Raw genomic sequence first — 16,077 nt, forward strand, 5'->3', positions numbered from 1 at the left:
GGACAATTGTTCAAGACCAACCTAGGCAACATAGTGAGACCCCCCATCTCTACAAAAAATATGTAAAAATTAGCCAGGCATGGTGGTGCACACCTGCAGTCCCAGCTATTCAGGAAGCTGAAGAGGGAGGATGACTTGAGCCAGGGAGATCAAGGTTGCAGTGAGCCATGTTTGTGCCACTGCACTCCAGCCTGAGCAACAGAGCTAGATCATATCTCAAAAAAAAAAGCAAGGTTTCTGAGACCAAAAAGTTCGAGAACCACTGCCCTTTACCAAGAATGATGTGTACTCCCTTTCTATACTACTTTTCTTCCCATTCCCTCTCAGCCCTCTCCATTCAAACTCTGTTCCTCATCACTATTAAAACTACTCTTCTCAAGGTCACAGCAGCCTCCACAATGCCAAGCAAATTCCCAGTCCTTTTCTGGCTTCATCCCTCTGTAGTATAGATGTGGTCGTCACTAGTTTTTTCTTTACTGGATCTCCGGGGCGTTGCTCTTTCCTGGTTCTCCCCCTGCTAATTGATCGCTTCATCTTCCCGACTTTTCAGTGTTGGACTGCTGGGCTCAGTCGTCGAACCTCTTTGCTTTCTGTGTAACTCCACTGCTGATTTTACAGCTTTCTATACCATCTGTATGCTCTTGACTCCTAGAAGTGTCAGACACATAGTAAGTGTTCAGAATTATTTGTTGAATGAAGGTTTTGGCATTGTATTAATAAAGATCTGTTGGGAAAAGCAGCAAAGGAGAAAGGACTTACAGAGTGCCTACATAAATTGGTTATGAGTAACACGTAAACAAGGAACAACAAACTGCAGAAGGCCGCAGGAGGCCTCTGAGGAGGAAGGCCTCTCCATGCCTCATGGTCCAGTGCAGGGTGACCTAGGCTCTGTTACCATAAACACTGTGCTCAAGGACGTAAAACCCCTTCGTAGCACTATGACGTAGCCAGACTTGTAGGCTCCTTGTAAGGTCCATGTTCCACCAACTGTACATAGATAATAAGCTAAAGATAACCACATGTTCTTGTTTTGTTAAACTTCCAACCCGCCATGTTATCCTTAGAATGACACACCAGTTCCGGTTCACTGATTCACTCCACCATCACTCCACCCCATCCTATAGATCAAAGTGATTGTAATCAATAAATAGTGTGGATGATCAGAGCTCAGGGCCTTCACTGTCTACTCCAGTAATAAGTGATGGCCCCCCGATCCCACTTTCTCTCTTAATCTGTCTTTTTCTCATTCCTTTGTCACCACTGAACTCTGGGTACCCATGGGTGATGTAGGGCTAGTTACCTACAAAGATCCATAGTAATTCTTTCAATTTTTTTTGCAGCTCAAATTGGTCCTCCAGAAGTACATTTGGAAGCTGAAGATAAGGCAATAATGATAAACATCTCTCCTCCTGGAACAAAAAATAGTGTCATGTGGGCTTTGGATGGTTCAAGCTTTAGATACAGCTTAGTTATCTGGAAAAATTCTTCAAGTGGAGAAGTAAGCATTATTTTTACCTTTGTTTAATCGATGTGAGAGAAAAATGAGGTGAATTAATCTTAAAATTTGACCTTATACTTTTTTAAAGAACCAACTTCTATTTTTATTATAGGAAGAGATTGAAAATATTTATTCCATACATAAAATTTATAAACTTTCACCAGAGACTACCTATTGTTTAAAAGTTAAAGCAGCGCTACCTATGGCATGGAAAGTTGGTATCTATGGTCCAGTATATTGTATAAAGACCACAGGTAAGGAAGATGTTTTGCTTTAGATTCAATAAATATATATACAGATTATCTACAGTAATTTTGGCATTTTTCCCATATTTGCTGAAGTTTATATGATAGGTTAATATAGATTAAAACAAAAACATTAGAACATTTACAAAAGCAAAATAAATGTTATTTGGGATTTTTGTCTCAAATAGTAATGAAAATTAATTCTACTTAAAAGTTCAGGCTAGGTGTGGTGGCTCACGCCTGTAATCCCAGCACTTTGCGAGACTGAGGTGGACGGATCACTTAAAGCCAGAAGTTCGAGAACAGCCAGGGCAACATGACAAAACCTCGTGTCTATTAAAAATACACACACAAAAAAATTAACCTGCTATGGTGGCATGTACCTGTAGTCCTAGCTACTCAGGAGACTGAGGCATGAGAATCCCTTGAACCTGGGAGGTGTTGGTTGCGATGAGCCAAGATCATGCCACTGCACTCCTGTGGGGAGCAAGTGAGACAAAGAGCAAGGCTCCATTTTAAAAAAGAAAAAAAAAAGACCAGGCGCGGTGGCTCACACCTGAAATCCCAGCACTTTGGGAGGCCGAGGGGGTGGATCATGAGGTCAGGAGTTCAAGACTAGCCTGGCCAACATGGTGAAACCCCGTCTCTACTAAAAATACAAAAATTAGCTGGGCATGGTGGTGCATGCCTGTAGTCCCAGTTACCCAGGAGGCTGAGGCAGGAGAATCGCTTGAACCCCAGAGGCAGAGGTTGCAGTGAGCCAAGATCACGCCACTGCACTCCCGCATTGGCAACAGAGCAAGACTCTGTCTCAACAAAAAAAAAAAAAAAAAGTTCAACTATTTTGTAATAATAAAACTAGTCATTTGTTCAGAATCCACATAAGGCGGGGAGGTAGCTGAACTGTGGGTTCTGTAAGCGGGAAGAGGTATACTTTCAGGAAGAATAACTTGTCTACTAGTTATTAGACAAGTTATTAGACAAGTTATTCTTCCTGAAAGTATACCTTTATAAGTGGAATGTTAAAACATGAAAGCATCCTGATATATTTAGTCAGTAACACCTTTCTAGTAATTAAGGTCAAGGGTAGGAGCTGGGATTTATTATTTTCATTGTAAACGTTATACGCTTTATTTTTTTCATCAAACATTACAGAAGAGTTTGAAGTGAAGTCTTCTCCTTCTCCCTTCTTACCCCCCATTCCATTCACCAGAGATGAGCCTTGCTTAGCAGTTTGTGTATAACCTTTCACAGCTTTTTTCAGGGCTTATGTAACCGTATACACAAACCCACAGTTTCTTGGGTTAAAATCTTACTAGATGTATTTTACAGCTTGCTTACTTAACCCAGTGTGTTGGGGATATCATTCTGTATCAGTCCATACAGAACTATTACATTCTTCATTTAATCTTAGCATTCTTTTTTTTTTTTGAGACATAGTCTCACTTTGTTGCCCAAGCTGGAGTGCAATGGCATGATCTCGGCTCATTGCAACCTCTGCCTCCCAGGTTCAAGCAATTCTCCTGCCTCAGCCTCCCAAGTAGCTGGGATTACAGGCATGTGCCACCATGCCCAACTAATTTTTGTATTTTTAGTAGAAATGGGGTTTTGTCATGTTGGCCAGGCCGGTCTCAAACTCCTGACCTCAGGTGATCCACCCACCTCGGCCTCCCAAAGAGCTGGGATTACACACTTGAGCCACTGCACCCAGCCTGTGTTCTTTCAAATGGCTGGGTAGTATTACATAGTGTGAATAAAAGCCATGTTTAACTATTACCTTATCATTATAATGTGAGCCTTTATCTTCTTGCCAGTTATCTCACTTGAGTAAAGATGTATGCTTTTTTTTATATTTTCTTTGGCTTCTAGTTGAAAACGAACTACCTCCACCAGAAAATGTAGAAGTCAGTGTTCAAAATCAGAGCTATGTTCTTAAGTGGGATTATGCATATGCAAACGTGACCTTTCAAGTTCAGTGGCTCCAGTAAGTTCTATTCCATACATTTCCTTTTGCCAAGTGTGTTTTGATTATGCTTCTTTTACTCTGCTTCAGTCACCAGGTCCTTGCACACAGAATGACTGACTGCAAGGTAGGTATGATATACTGGAAACTTGAGAAATCTTATTTCTAACCCTAGGGTTCTTACTGGCTTTAAAAAAAGGTGTGACTAGTTACATGTGTTATTTCCCCAACCTGGAATACTTGACACTGACCCTAATCTTTTTCTTTTTTTTTTTTTCTTTTTCTGAGATGGAGTCTTGCTCTGTCGCCCAGGCTGGAATGTAATGGCACAATCTTCACTCACTGCAACCTCTACCTTCCAGGTTCAAGCAGTTCTATGCCTCAGCCTCCCAAGAAGCTAAGATTACAGGTGCCTGCCACCACACCCAGCTAATGTTTTTGTATTTTTAGTAGAGACGAGGTTTCACCATATTGGCCAGGCTGATCTTGATCTCCTGACCTCATGATCCACCTGCCTCAGCCTCCCAAAGTGCTGGGATTACAGGCATGAGCCACCGCGCCTGGCCTGATCTTTTTCTTAAGAATTCACTTCTTCCATGAGCCCTTAAACTGATTTCAGTCAACTTGCTTGTTCAATTCAAAAACTTAGCCTTCCTATTTGCTTTATTACTTTTTTTTTTTTCGTGACGGAGTTTCACTCTTGTTACCCAGGCTGGAGTGCAATGGCGCGATCTCAGCTCACCACAACCTCCGCCTCCTGGGTTCAGGCAATTCTCCTGCTTCAGCCTCCTGAGTAGCTGGGATTACAGGCACGCACCACCATGCCCAGCTAATTTTTTGTATTTTTAGTAGAGACGGGGTTTCACCACGTTGACCAGGATGGTCTTGATCTCTTGACCTCGTGATCCACCCGCCTCGGCCTCCCTAAGTGCTGTGATTACAGGCATGAGCCACCGCGCCCGGCTTTTCTTTATTACTTTAGTGGTTTTGACAAAATTTTGTAGTGGTTACTTCAGTGGGAAACTAATGAAAGTTGGAAAGAACTGTGTTCTGTGTGGTTGAGTAGAGGCTAGCTAAATACAGATGAAATCTAGGCACTGCATAAATGAAGGAGAACTGGCCAAGTGCAGTGACGCATGCCTATAGTCCCAGCTACTCAGTGGGCTGAGGCAGGAGGATTACTTGAGGCCAGGAATTAAGGCTGCAGTGTGCTATGATCACACCCACAGATAGCTGCCACACTGCAGCTGGGACAACTGAGTGAGATCCCCATCTCTAAAACTTAAAATTAAAATACTCATAAAAGAAAACTGCAGGTAGTTTATATTGATTGGAAAATTGTAGGGGATGAATAGAGAGAAGAAGAAAATTAAGTAGAAGGAAAAGTGGGTTATAGGGAGAAGAGAGATGGAAAGAAAGATATACATTGGTGACAGAGGAGTAGAGAGAGCAAAGGAAAGTATAGGTAAGACAGGAAAGGAAAAGCCTGGAAAGAGACAGAAAAAGTGAGGGAGAAGGGAAGTGTGAGTACTGCTGTGATCAGTTTCTCTCCATCTTTTAGTGTTAATTTTGAACCAAGGGTGGCTGGTAGGATGGAAATGTATTCATGTGCGTATGTGCCCCACAATACATATATAACCTCACACACCAACCAGGAAACTGTTCAGTAATCTTTTGTGAATACCTCACTTTCAGAAGTAAATAAATAATAGGGTCACCAAATAGATAATGATAGGGATTTCTGATGGCTGATCTCTAAGCTTCTTTTGGGTACTTAGCACATTGCACTGAAGAAATGGAAAGAGTCAACAGAATGAAACATGGTTCTAGAAATTTAAAGCAGTTAGCCGACACTGCAAAGCGTTGTGTGGTTTAGGACTGAAGAGTGTATACAAATGATAAGGGTTCAGAAATGGAAAATGTAAAGATATTCGAATAGGGGCTGAAGAGACCAAAGAAGCCACAAGGAAAGAGATAAGGTATGAACAAGGCCTTGATTGTTAATTCATATTTTTTTTAAGAAGACGAGTATTAGATGCTAGTTTTCCATTTCTGTAACAAGTTACCACAGACTTAGCAACTTAAACAGCTGTTTATTGTCTCAAAGTTTCTGTGAGTCAGGAGTCCAAACATGGCTTAGCTGTGTCTTCTGCTAAGCAGTCAAGGTGTCAGTCTCATACGTGACTCAGGGTCCGCTCCCAAGCTCACATGTTGTTGGCAGAATTTATTTCTTGCAGCTCTAGAACTCATGGGGGCTCGCTTCTCAGAGGCCATCAGGAAGGGAGAGTCTGACCTTTAGATCCTTTTTTTTTTTTTTTTTTTTTTTTTTTTGAGATGGAATTTCACTCTGTCGCCCAGACTGGAGTGCAATGGCATGATCTTGGCTCACTGCAACCTCCAGCTCCTGAGTTCAAGTGATTCTCCTGCCTCAGCCTCCTGAGTAGCTGGGACTGCAGGCATATACCACGCCTGGCTAATTTTTTTTGTATTTTTTGTTTGTTTGTTTGTTTTTGAGACAGAGTCTCTCTGTCACCTAGGCTGGAGTGCAGTGGCGCAATCTTACCTCACTGCAACCTCCGCCTCCTGAGTTCAAGCGATTCTCCTGCCTCAACCTCCCAAGTAGCTGGAACTATAGGCACGTGCCACCATACCCAGCTAATTTTTGTGGTTTTAGTAGAGACAGGGTGTCACCATGTTGGTCAGACTGGTCACACACTCTTGGCCTCAAGTGATCCGCCAGCCTCAGCCTCTCAACATGCTGGGATTACAGGCGTGAGCCACCACGCCTGGCCTAGATCCTCTTTGAAGGGGCTCATCTGATTAAGTCTCTCATTTGATTAACTAGGAATCAACTGATTTGGGACCTTAATTACATCTGTGAAATACCTTCTCCTCTGCCACTTAATGTAACCTAATTATAAGAGGAGGGCCCCCATCATATTTACAGATCCTGCCCATACTCAAGGGGAGGGGATTATACAGGATGAGTGCTTCAGGGGGCAGGAATCTTGGGGGCCATATCAGAATTTTGCCTTCTCTAGTGGGGAGGATGTCTTTCTATGGGGGGAGTGCAGTGATCCGAGATCACACCACTGCACTCCAGCCTGGAGTAGAGTAGCAGAACATTCGGACACCAGATTGCAATAGGAAGAAAGCTGAGTAAGTAGAATGGGACAAGATTAGGGTCAGCCTCAGTCTGTCCTACAGGCTTTTGGGATTTTCTGTTGGGGTGACAGTTAACCTGAGCTCTGGATTTGAGGAAGGTACACATGGCGACATGGTGTGTGGGGCAGTGGACTAAGGAGACACTAGGGAGAGACAAGGAAACCAGTTAGGAGGCTGTTAGAGTTCCGGGCTGGAGCTGAGATGCTTGTAGCTGTTGCTTTCTGAGCAAGTTGCTTAACCTCTTCAGTCTCGTACTTTTACACTTGCTCTCGTAACACTGTGGTGTGTCTCTGTTGTAGCACTTTTCAATTGGTATGCTGGCGCATGTTTAGCAGCTGGCTTTCCAAAAAGAAAAAGTCCTATTTTGTAGTGTTTGCTTATTTTTATGATATAAATATTTCCACCATGGCCACTTTCTAGCTACCAGCCTGATGTCCCTGAACATGGAGTTGGAAGATAGGCACAGTAGCACCCCATTATCATCCAGCTGCAATAGAGAAAGATCGCCCAAGAGCATAGACAATAAAATGAAGTGAAAGAATTAGGACAAGATGGAATTTTGAGTATTTATCACCTCTGTCTTTAAAACAATTTTTTATTTGCAAATTTTATAACTTAAATTTTTAATAATGGCTTTCATTTAAAAACCAGCTTGCACTTTGGGAGGCTGAGGTGGGTGGATCATCTGAGGTCAGGAGTTCGAGACCAGCCTGGCCAACATGGTGAAACCCTGTCTCTACTAAAAATACAAAAATTAGCCGGGCATGATGGTGTGTGCCTGTAATCCCAGCTATTCAGGGGGACAGAGGCAGGAAAATTGCTTGAACCCAGGAGGCAGAGGTTGCATTGAGCTGAGATCCCACCACTGCACTTCAGCCTAGGTGACAGAGTGAGACTCCGTCTCAAAGGAAAAAAAAAAAAAAACACAAACCAGCTTGCAGTGTTTCCTGGAAATTCTAACAGATGATGTTCTTCCACATTGCTATGAACCACCTCCAGCAGAGAGAGCACTTTCTCACAGGCTGGAGCAGTCTTCCGGTTTTCTTTTATGATAGATGCCTATCTCTTCCACTGTTTGTGAGTTTCCTGAGCGTGGATACTGTTTATTTCTGTAACCTTAGCCCCTGACATAGTGACTGGCAGATTGTAAATGCTTAATAAATATTTATTAAATTACTGTGTGGTTGAATTTAAAAATTTTTTGTCTTAAAAGCGCCTTTTTAAAAAGGAATCCTGTGAACCATTCGTATAAATGGAAACAAATGCCTGACTGTGAAAATGTCAAAACTACCCAGTGTGTCTTTCCTCAAAACGTTTTCCCAAAAGGAATTTACTTTCTCCGGGTACAAGCATCTGATGGGAATAACACATCTTTTTGGTCTGAAGAGGTAAAGTTTGATACTGAAATACAAGGTAAGGCAGTAGGTTTTACTTGAGATTGTAATTCTCTGATTTGGTGCAAGTTCTTCAAATTGTTTTTCTAATTGAACATTATGTCCTTATAAATTTTTTCTAGCTTTCCTACTTACTCCAGTCCTTAAGGTTAGATCCACTAGTGACTCATTACACATCTATATTGGTGCTCCAAAAGAGTCGGGAAGCAAGCCTGTGAACCAGGATTATCCACTCACTTATGAAATTATTTTTTGGGAAAACACTTCAAATGCTGAGGTAAAAAGACTGTATAGTACTATTTTGTAACTTAGAGTTATAACTATGATTTAGGTAAATAAAGCTTGAATTTAAAATTGGGGGGAAATTTTTTACTTTATGCGGGCTAAGTGCAGTGGCCTGTAATCCCAGCACTTCTGGAGGCCGAAGTGAGAGAATCGCTTGAGCCAAGAGGTTTGGGACCAGCATGGGCAACATAGAGAGACCTTGTCTCAACAGAAATTTTTAAAAATTAGCCTGGTGCGGTGGCGTGCACTTGTATTCCCAGCTACTTAGGAGGCTGGGGTGGGAGGATTGCTTGAGCCTGGGAGGTGAAGGCTGCAATGAGCTATCATCATGCCACTGCACTCCAGCCTGGGTGACAGAGTGACTAACAGCCTGTCTCAAAATAAAAAATTTTTTAAAAAATGTGATTAAGATATTTACAGTATGACGAACATGAGCAGTTTTCATATTTTGCATGGTAGAGTTATGGGTGAGCTGCATCTGGACCCCAGTTTGCTTTCAAAATACAGATTCCGGAGCCTGTTGTTGTTACTAAGTCAGACTCTCTGGGGATGGAACTCAGGAATTTGCATTTCTAACATGATTCCCATGTATTCATCTAAACCTGGGTTTCTCAGCACTGTTGACTTTTGGGCCAGATAATTCTTTGGGAGGGGGCTGTCATGTGTGGTGCAAGATGCTTAGCAACATTCTGGTTTCTACCCACAAGATGCCAGTAGTGTTCCTTCCTAGTTGTGAAACCAAAAACATCTCCAGATATTGTCAAATGTCCCCTGGTGGCACCTCCAAGGGGACAAAAATTGGTTCTTATGGGACAAAAGAATCTTAGATAGTACAATTGTTTGTGTTGCTCCAAAAGCATTGGAAAGCATTCTCCCAAAGTTAGCTTTGCCCAACAAAATCTTATTCCTTAGTATTTAATTTTATGATGGGGAAGGATTAGAAAAACATTGCCCGAAAGTTGTTTAGTCGGGGAGGTAATGAAAAAAGAGTGGACAAACACTGGTCTAAACCCTAAAATTCAGATACCGCTGCAGAGATAACATACACCATCAGCTAATCCCTGTTTCCCAAATCGCTTTTCCCTTGTGGAATTGTAGTCAAGGATTGACCTTTAAAAATCCTGTGCAGTCAGGCTGGTAAATTCTTTGACTTCATTTTCTATTGGAAATCTAAGCAAATTCCATTGACTGGGCTGCTTCCCTTTTTAACTGTCTGACAACACTGTAACCATAGCATAAGGTAGCCCACTGAGAATTACGGTCAGTTTTCAGATGCCTGTAGATCAGACAAACCTAAGTTTGTATCTCATACTACTAAATTGTGCGACCTTACGCAAGGTGCTTTACCTCTTGGAGACTTTGCTTCCTCTTCTCTGAAGTGGTGGTAATCGTAGCAACTAAATTTTTCAAAAGGATGTTTATAAGGTTTAAAAGGAAGTAGCATATTAAAATACCGAGTACACTGCTGGACAAGTAGTAGAGATTCAATAAATTGTAGTTGCTGTCTTGTCCTATACTGGGTCATACATCAATAATTATAGAAACTCTTATCAAGGCCAGACGTGGCAGCACACGCCTGTAATCCTAGCACTTTGGGAGGGAGAGGAGGATGGATCACCTGAGGTCAGGAGTTCGAGACCAGACTAGCCAACATGGTGAAACCCCATCTCTACCAAAAATACAAAAATTAGCTGGGTATGGTGGCACACAGCTGTAATCCCAACCACTTGGGAAGCTGAGGAAGGAGAATCGCTTGAACCCAGGAGGTGGAGGTTGCGTGAGCTGAGATCGCACCACTGCACTCTAGCCTGTGCAATGGGAGTGAGACTCATCTCAAAAAAAAAAAACAAAAAAAAACCTTAGTGAATACTTATGTGTAAGGTACTATGCTAAGTATTGTACATGAATCGTCTCAATCATTCTTCAGAACAACCCTGCCAGATGATATAATCAGTTAAATTGCTGTTTGGCAAATACTTGGGATGGTGTCTTCATCCATGCATCACTGGACTGTGGTTGCTGGAGCCCAAGTAGATGTACTGAGAGCAGAGGCCTTAAGTGTGCTTTCAGGGTTTGGCCTGGTGGAGCCAGCCTAAACCCCATGCACGGCCTCCATGGGAACTCCCCGGCCAATCTGTAGACTTGTGAGTGAGAAAACTACATAATTATGCTGTGAGCCACTGAATGTTGGGGTGGTTTCGTTATACATTTATATATATATGCAGGTTCTCATTCTGTTGCCCAGGCTGGAGTGCAGTGATGTGATGTCAGCTCACTGCAGCCTTGACTTCCTGGTCTTAAGTGATCCTCTCATCTCAGCTTCCCAAGTAGCTGGGACTACAGGCACATGCCACCATACTGGGACTACAGGTACATGCCACCATGCCCAGCTAATTTTTTGTATTTTTTTGTAGAGATGGGGTTTTACCACCATGTTGCCCAGGTTTGTTTTTTTGGCTCCCTCAGCCTCTTAAGTAGCAGACACTACAGGCTCATGCCACCATACCTGGCTAATTTTTTTTGGAATTTCTTGTAGAGACAGAGTCTTGCTATGTTGCCCAGGCTGGTCTTGAACTCCTGGGTTCCAGTGATCCTCCTGCTTGACCTCTCAAAGTGCTGGGATTACAGGTGTGAATCCCAGGCAAGACCACACAGCTGTAAGCGATACCGCTTAATAAGAAATCACACAGCTGTAAGTGATACCTCTTAATAAGGAAGTTTGAGGCCAAAACCCCTACTCTTAACCATTCTGTCACTAATCAGAGGTAATACAATGGCAATTACACCAGACCTAGCATGTACTTATAAATAAATTAGAGCTCTCTTAGGAACATATCATACGCTTTTTTGGCAGCAGCATTTTTAACTTTCTGATTTGGTTATAATGGGTTGTCTGAAACAAATTTACTTTTTTTTTTTTTTTTTTTTAATGGAGTCTCTCTCTGTCACCCAGGCTGGAGTGCAGTGGTGCAATCTCGGCTCAGTGCAACCTCTGCCTCCTGGGTTCAAGGCATTCTCCTGCTTCAGCCTCCTGAGTAGCTGGGATTACAGGCACGCACCACCATGCCCAGCTAATTTTTGTATTTTTAATAGAGATGGGGTTGCACCATGTTGGTCAGTCTGGTCTCGAACTCCTGACTGTGGGTAACCCCCCATATAGGCACTGAGGAATGAGAGCTAAGCAGAACCCTGGCACAGTTAGGGCTTGAGGAATATCTCACTTTATAGTGTTACTACTCAGCAATTTCCTTTTATATAATCCTTTACATAATCATATATTAGTTTATAGAAATAGGGCTTGACGAATCCCTTTATATAATCCTCTATATATAATCACATAATAGTTGATAGTATGAGTGCCTAAGGAATATTCCCCTACATATATACCTATAATTATATCGTAGTTCATAATTGGAGGAATGCCTAGAGTGGACACAGTACAGAGCATGAATTAAGGAATAAGCAGCTTATAATCGGAGGAATGCCTAGAGCAGACACAGTGCAGAGCATGATTTAAGGGAAAAACAGTTATACCAGGACAAGAATCCATGGCCTAGGCAGCAGCGTTCAACATCATAAAGATACCCGCTGTCTGGCAGGCTTGGGGCAAGAGCGACTCCTCCTGATAAAGGAGTTATAGGACCTTGCTCCAGTTCTTGTGGAAGGCTGCCCTCAGAAAAGCAATCCACCTTGGTGACTGTGAACTTTATCAGCTCTTGCTACGGAGCTGCTTGAAAAGCATCTTCCCATAGAACCCATTGGAAGCTGCCAGAAGGTGGTGGTAACATTGACAGCTCTGTCACTGCTATGTGACTTAAAGCATCCTCCTATAAATCTTCTTAGAAGTAGTTTGCCCATAGACAGAAGTATTGCACACTGCACCCTCTTCACTGTACACAGCCCACTTTCAAGCCTCGGTGACCTAATGGGGGTGGACCCCATGTTTTATTGCTCACGACCCTATCACTATCCTTAAAGATGATTTCACTCACTGCCCTGCCCCCTAACCTATACACAATAAATACTCACGCTTCTGGACATTTGGGGCCTCGCCTGACTCCGCTTATAGGTGGCATGGCCCCCCGAGCCCAGCTGCATTTTTCTTGTACTTCTGTGTCCTGTCTCTTTATTTCTCGGATCCTGCACCTCAGCACAGCATAAGGCTCACCCCACGACCCTGTGGGCACTCAGCCCTACATCAGGCTCCCAACTTGCCCTACACCTGACCTCATGATCTGCGCACCTCGGCCTCCTAAAGTGCTGCTGGGATTATAGGCGTGAGCCACCATGCCCTGCCAATAAATTTATATTTCTTAAACATATACCCTGTAATCCTAGCACTTTGGGAGGCTGAAGTGGGTGGATCACTTGAGGCCAGGAGTTCAAGACCAGCCTGGCCAACACGGTGAAACCCCATCTCTACCAAAAAAAGAAAATTAGCTGGGCGTGGTGGCATCTGCATCTGTAATCCCAGCTACTCAAGAGGCTGAGACAGGAGAATCGCTTGAACCTAGGAGGAGGAGGTTGCAGTGAGCCCAGATTGCACGACTGCACTCTAGCCTGGGTGACAGAGTGAGACTTTGTCTCAAAAAAAAAACAACACATTCCAACTACATAGGAGAGGCCAATCTTAGATTGAACATAAAAGAATTGAGAACCTACATATTTCCTGATTTCATGAGGTAACTAAATTTTATCAATGATTTAATTATGTTTTCTAGAGAAAAATTTTCAAGAAAGAAACTGATTTTATTGTTCCTAATTTGAAACCACTGACTGTATATTGTGTCAAAGCCAGAGCACACACCATGGATGAAAAGTGGAATAAGAGCAGTGCTTTTAGTGATGTTGTGTTTGTGAAAACAAAACCAGGTCAGAATCTTTTATTGTCTTTTTTAAAAATGTAACTAGATATAATAAAAGTAATTCAATAGTGTACATTGAAAATTGTAAAACATTTTCTCTTTACTGCAAAAAAAATATAGAATGTTTTCTTCATCAACTATATGAATCAAAAGTAGACTTTTTAGCAAATACTTGTAATGCTTAATTCTCAATTCAGCGTTTTTGAATGCTTTATATTTCATCTAGTATCCATATAATTAATTTCCTTAATTTGTTGCTCTTTAACATTTAATAAGACTATTAGTTTTAAATTTTTAAAATACAATCCTTAACATATTTATCATGTAGAAATCACTTAGTTCAATTGTGAATTTTTTTTATGTGGGAACTGGTTTAGTCTCATTTTCTATTTTACAGTTTCTAGTGTTGACTGGTAGAGGCTTAGTCACAGAATATCTGTTAAATTTTGCTAGTTGTATGACTTAAAAGTGCTGAAGGATACTTGCATGTTTGGCTTGTATGTCAACATTGTCTTCCTCCCTGAGGTTCTCTTACTTCAGTTCCACACCAATCTTTAAATGTAAACGTCATTGTCTATAGTTGCTTTGGACTCAGTGCTACCAGAAATATTTTTAAGGGTATTATTTAGGCGAGGCACAGTGGCTCATGCCTGTAATCCCAACACTTAGGGAGGCCGAGGCAGGTGGATCACCTGAGGTCGGGAGTTTGAGACCAGCCTGACCAACATGGAGAGAAACCCCATCTCTACTAAAAATACAAAATTAACTGGGCATGGTGGCACATTCCTGTAATCCCAGCTACTGTGGAGGCTGAGGCAGGAGAATCGCTTGAACCTGGGAGGTGGAGGTTGTGGTGAGCTGAGATTGCACCATTGCACTCCAGCCTGAACAATAAGAGTGAAACTCCATCTAAAAAAAAAAAAGTATTATTTAATAGGTTTTATATTTCCTTTCATATGGCTAGTCTTTCACATAAGCTATCAGCACTATCAAGACATTTGTATGTCAAAATATTCATGCTAAACATCATGTATGTATTTTTAGGAAATGCATCTAACATTTGGCTTATAGCTGGAAGTTGTACTGCAGTATTTGCTATCCTAGCTGTCATTTATGTTGTGAAAGTCCTCCTGAGATGCATCAACTATGTGTTCTTTCCATCACTTAAACCTTCTTCCAATATAGATGAGGTATGTTGCTTTTTGTATTTTGTTGTCAACAGCTAGGAAATGAACAGGAAATGTGTTTGATTTCAACAGGATATATCCAGAAAAAAATAGAAATTGATTTGGGTATTTTCTTCAAAGTTTTAGTCAATTAACTTTAGAAACAGTAATTTAATATAATACAGCATGGGATAGGAATGATTGTCCTTAATTCCCTATTTTTCTGGCAACTCTGGCAATTCCTAGATTACTGTGGCATTTGTTTAACCATTTAAAGTCTGTGATTCTTAGCTGGGCACAGTGGCTCACACCTGTAATCCCAGCACTTTGGGAGCCTGGCTCACTTGAGGTGAGGATCACTGGAGGATCCATTTTGTGGATCACTTGAGGTCAGGAGTTTGAGACCAGCCTGGCCAACATGGTGAAACTCCGTCTCTACTAAACATATAAAAATTAGTTGGGCATGGTGGCACCCACCTGTAATCCCAATTACTCAAGAGGCTGAGGCATGAGGATCACTTGAACCTGGGAGGTGGAGGTTGCAGTGAGCTGAGATCACACCACTGCACTCCAGCCTGGGTGACAGAGTGAGACTCTGTCCTAAATAAGGAAATAAAGTCTGTGATATGATTCTTCACAGCACAGACAGTCCCCGACTTACACTGTTTCGATTTGTGATGTGTTTATCAGGACATAATCCCATCGTAAGTTAGGAGCATCTGTATATATCCAGAAGCCTGAAATATTCTATCAGTGTAGAAAGGATATTCTATGGATGAAATCACATAAAACGAAATAACTGAAAACATGAGAACTGTTTTTCATGACACAACGCAGTTTTTTGTTTGGCACTTCTATGAAGTTAGCATATTAAATGAAAGCACTATATGGTGAATGCCTAAGCACAGAATCTGTTCCTGGGAAATGATGTGTTCATCTAGGGTGGGTTTTGTGAACTCGAGCAAATCATTTAAGGGGAAGTAAGCAAGGACCCTTGGCTGTAAACCACCCCGTGGAGATGTGAGGAGATAAACCAGAGAACCTCACCACTCTAAAACTGCTCAGTAAATATTAACAATTTCACTATTTTACCCCAAGTTTTTAAATGTCATTCCCATGTACTAATATTCATGGCTATTATTTAAAACAGACTTAAAACTAGTTACAGTAGCTAATAATTTCTCACTTGTGCTTCTTCTGGATATCTATGGATTGAATACAAAAATTGTCATTATGTCAAAAAAAAAATGTCATGCTCTCAGTGCCCTCCCACTCCTGTCCTTTCCCGAGTTCATCCCCACCTACTCCTGATGGCACAGTGTACCTTCTATTCAGGTACTCTTCAAAGACTCACCACAAAAGGTACTAAGATATGAGTGACCTCACTAATGATGATTTTAAACATTATAAAGCAGTTAGTATGTTCTTGGGTGACTTTTTAATGTGCATGCCAGAAGATGGTTTTACTTTTTAATCTGCATGCCAGAAGATGGTTT

At 41.7% G+C, this 16,077-nt stretch overlaps 1 protein-coding gene across 1 annotated transcript in view; it reads left to right on the forward strand.

Annotated features, from left to right (window-relative positions):
* Positions 1-16,077, forward strand: part of IFNAR1 (interferon alpha and beta receptor subunit 1) — a 37,431-nt gene that overhangs the window by 11,292 nt on the left and 10,062 nt on the right. The window contains exons 4-10 of the mRNA XM_064380105.1: positions 1,341-1,498; positions 1,611-1,752; positions 3,613-3,727; positions 8,085-8,284; positions 8,388-8,542; positions 13,272-13,422; positions 14,460-14,605. Coding sequence (XP_064236175.1) covers positions 1,341-1,498; positions 1,611-1,752; positions 3,613-3,727; positions 8,085-8,284; positions 8,388-8,542; positions 13,272-13,422; positions 14,460-14,605 — 1,067 coding nt within the window. The remainder of the gene's footprint in view (positions 1-1,340; positions 1,499-1,610; positions 1,753-3,612; positions 3,728-8,084; positions 8,285-8,387; positions 8,543-13,271; positions 13,423-14,459; positions 14,606-16,077) is intronic.

Source organism: Aotus nancymaae, unplaced genomic scaffold (genome assembly GCF_030222135.1).
Source record: "Aotus nancymaae isolate 86718 unplaced genomic scaffold, 86718_ANA_hifiasm-v0.15.2.pri h1tg000022l_1, whole genome shotgun sequence".
Classification (NCBI taxonomy): domain Eukaryota; kingdom Metazoa; phylum Chordata; class Mammalia; order Primates; family Aotidae; genus Aotus; species Aotus nancymaae.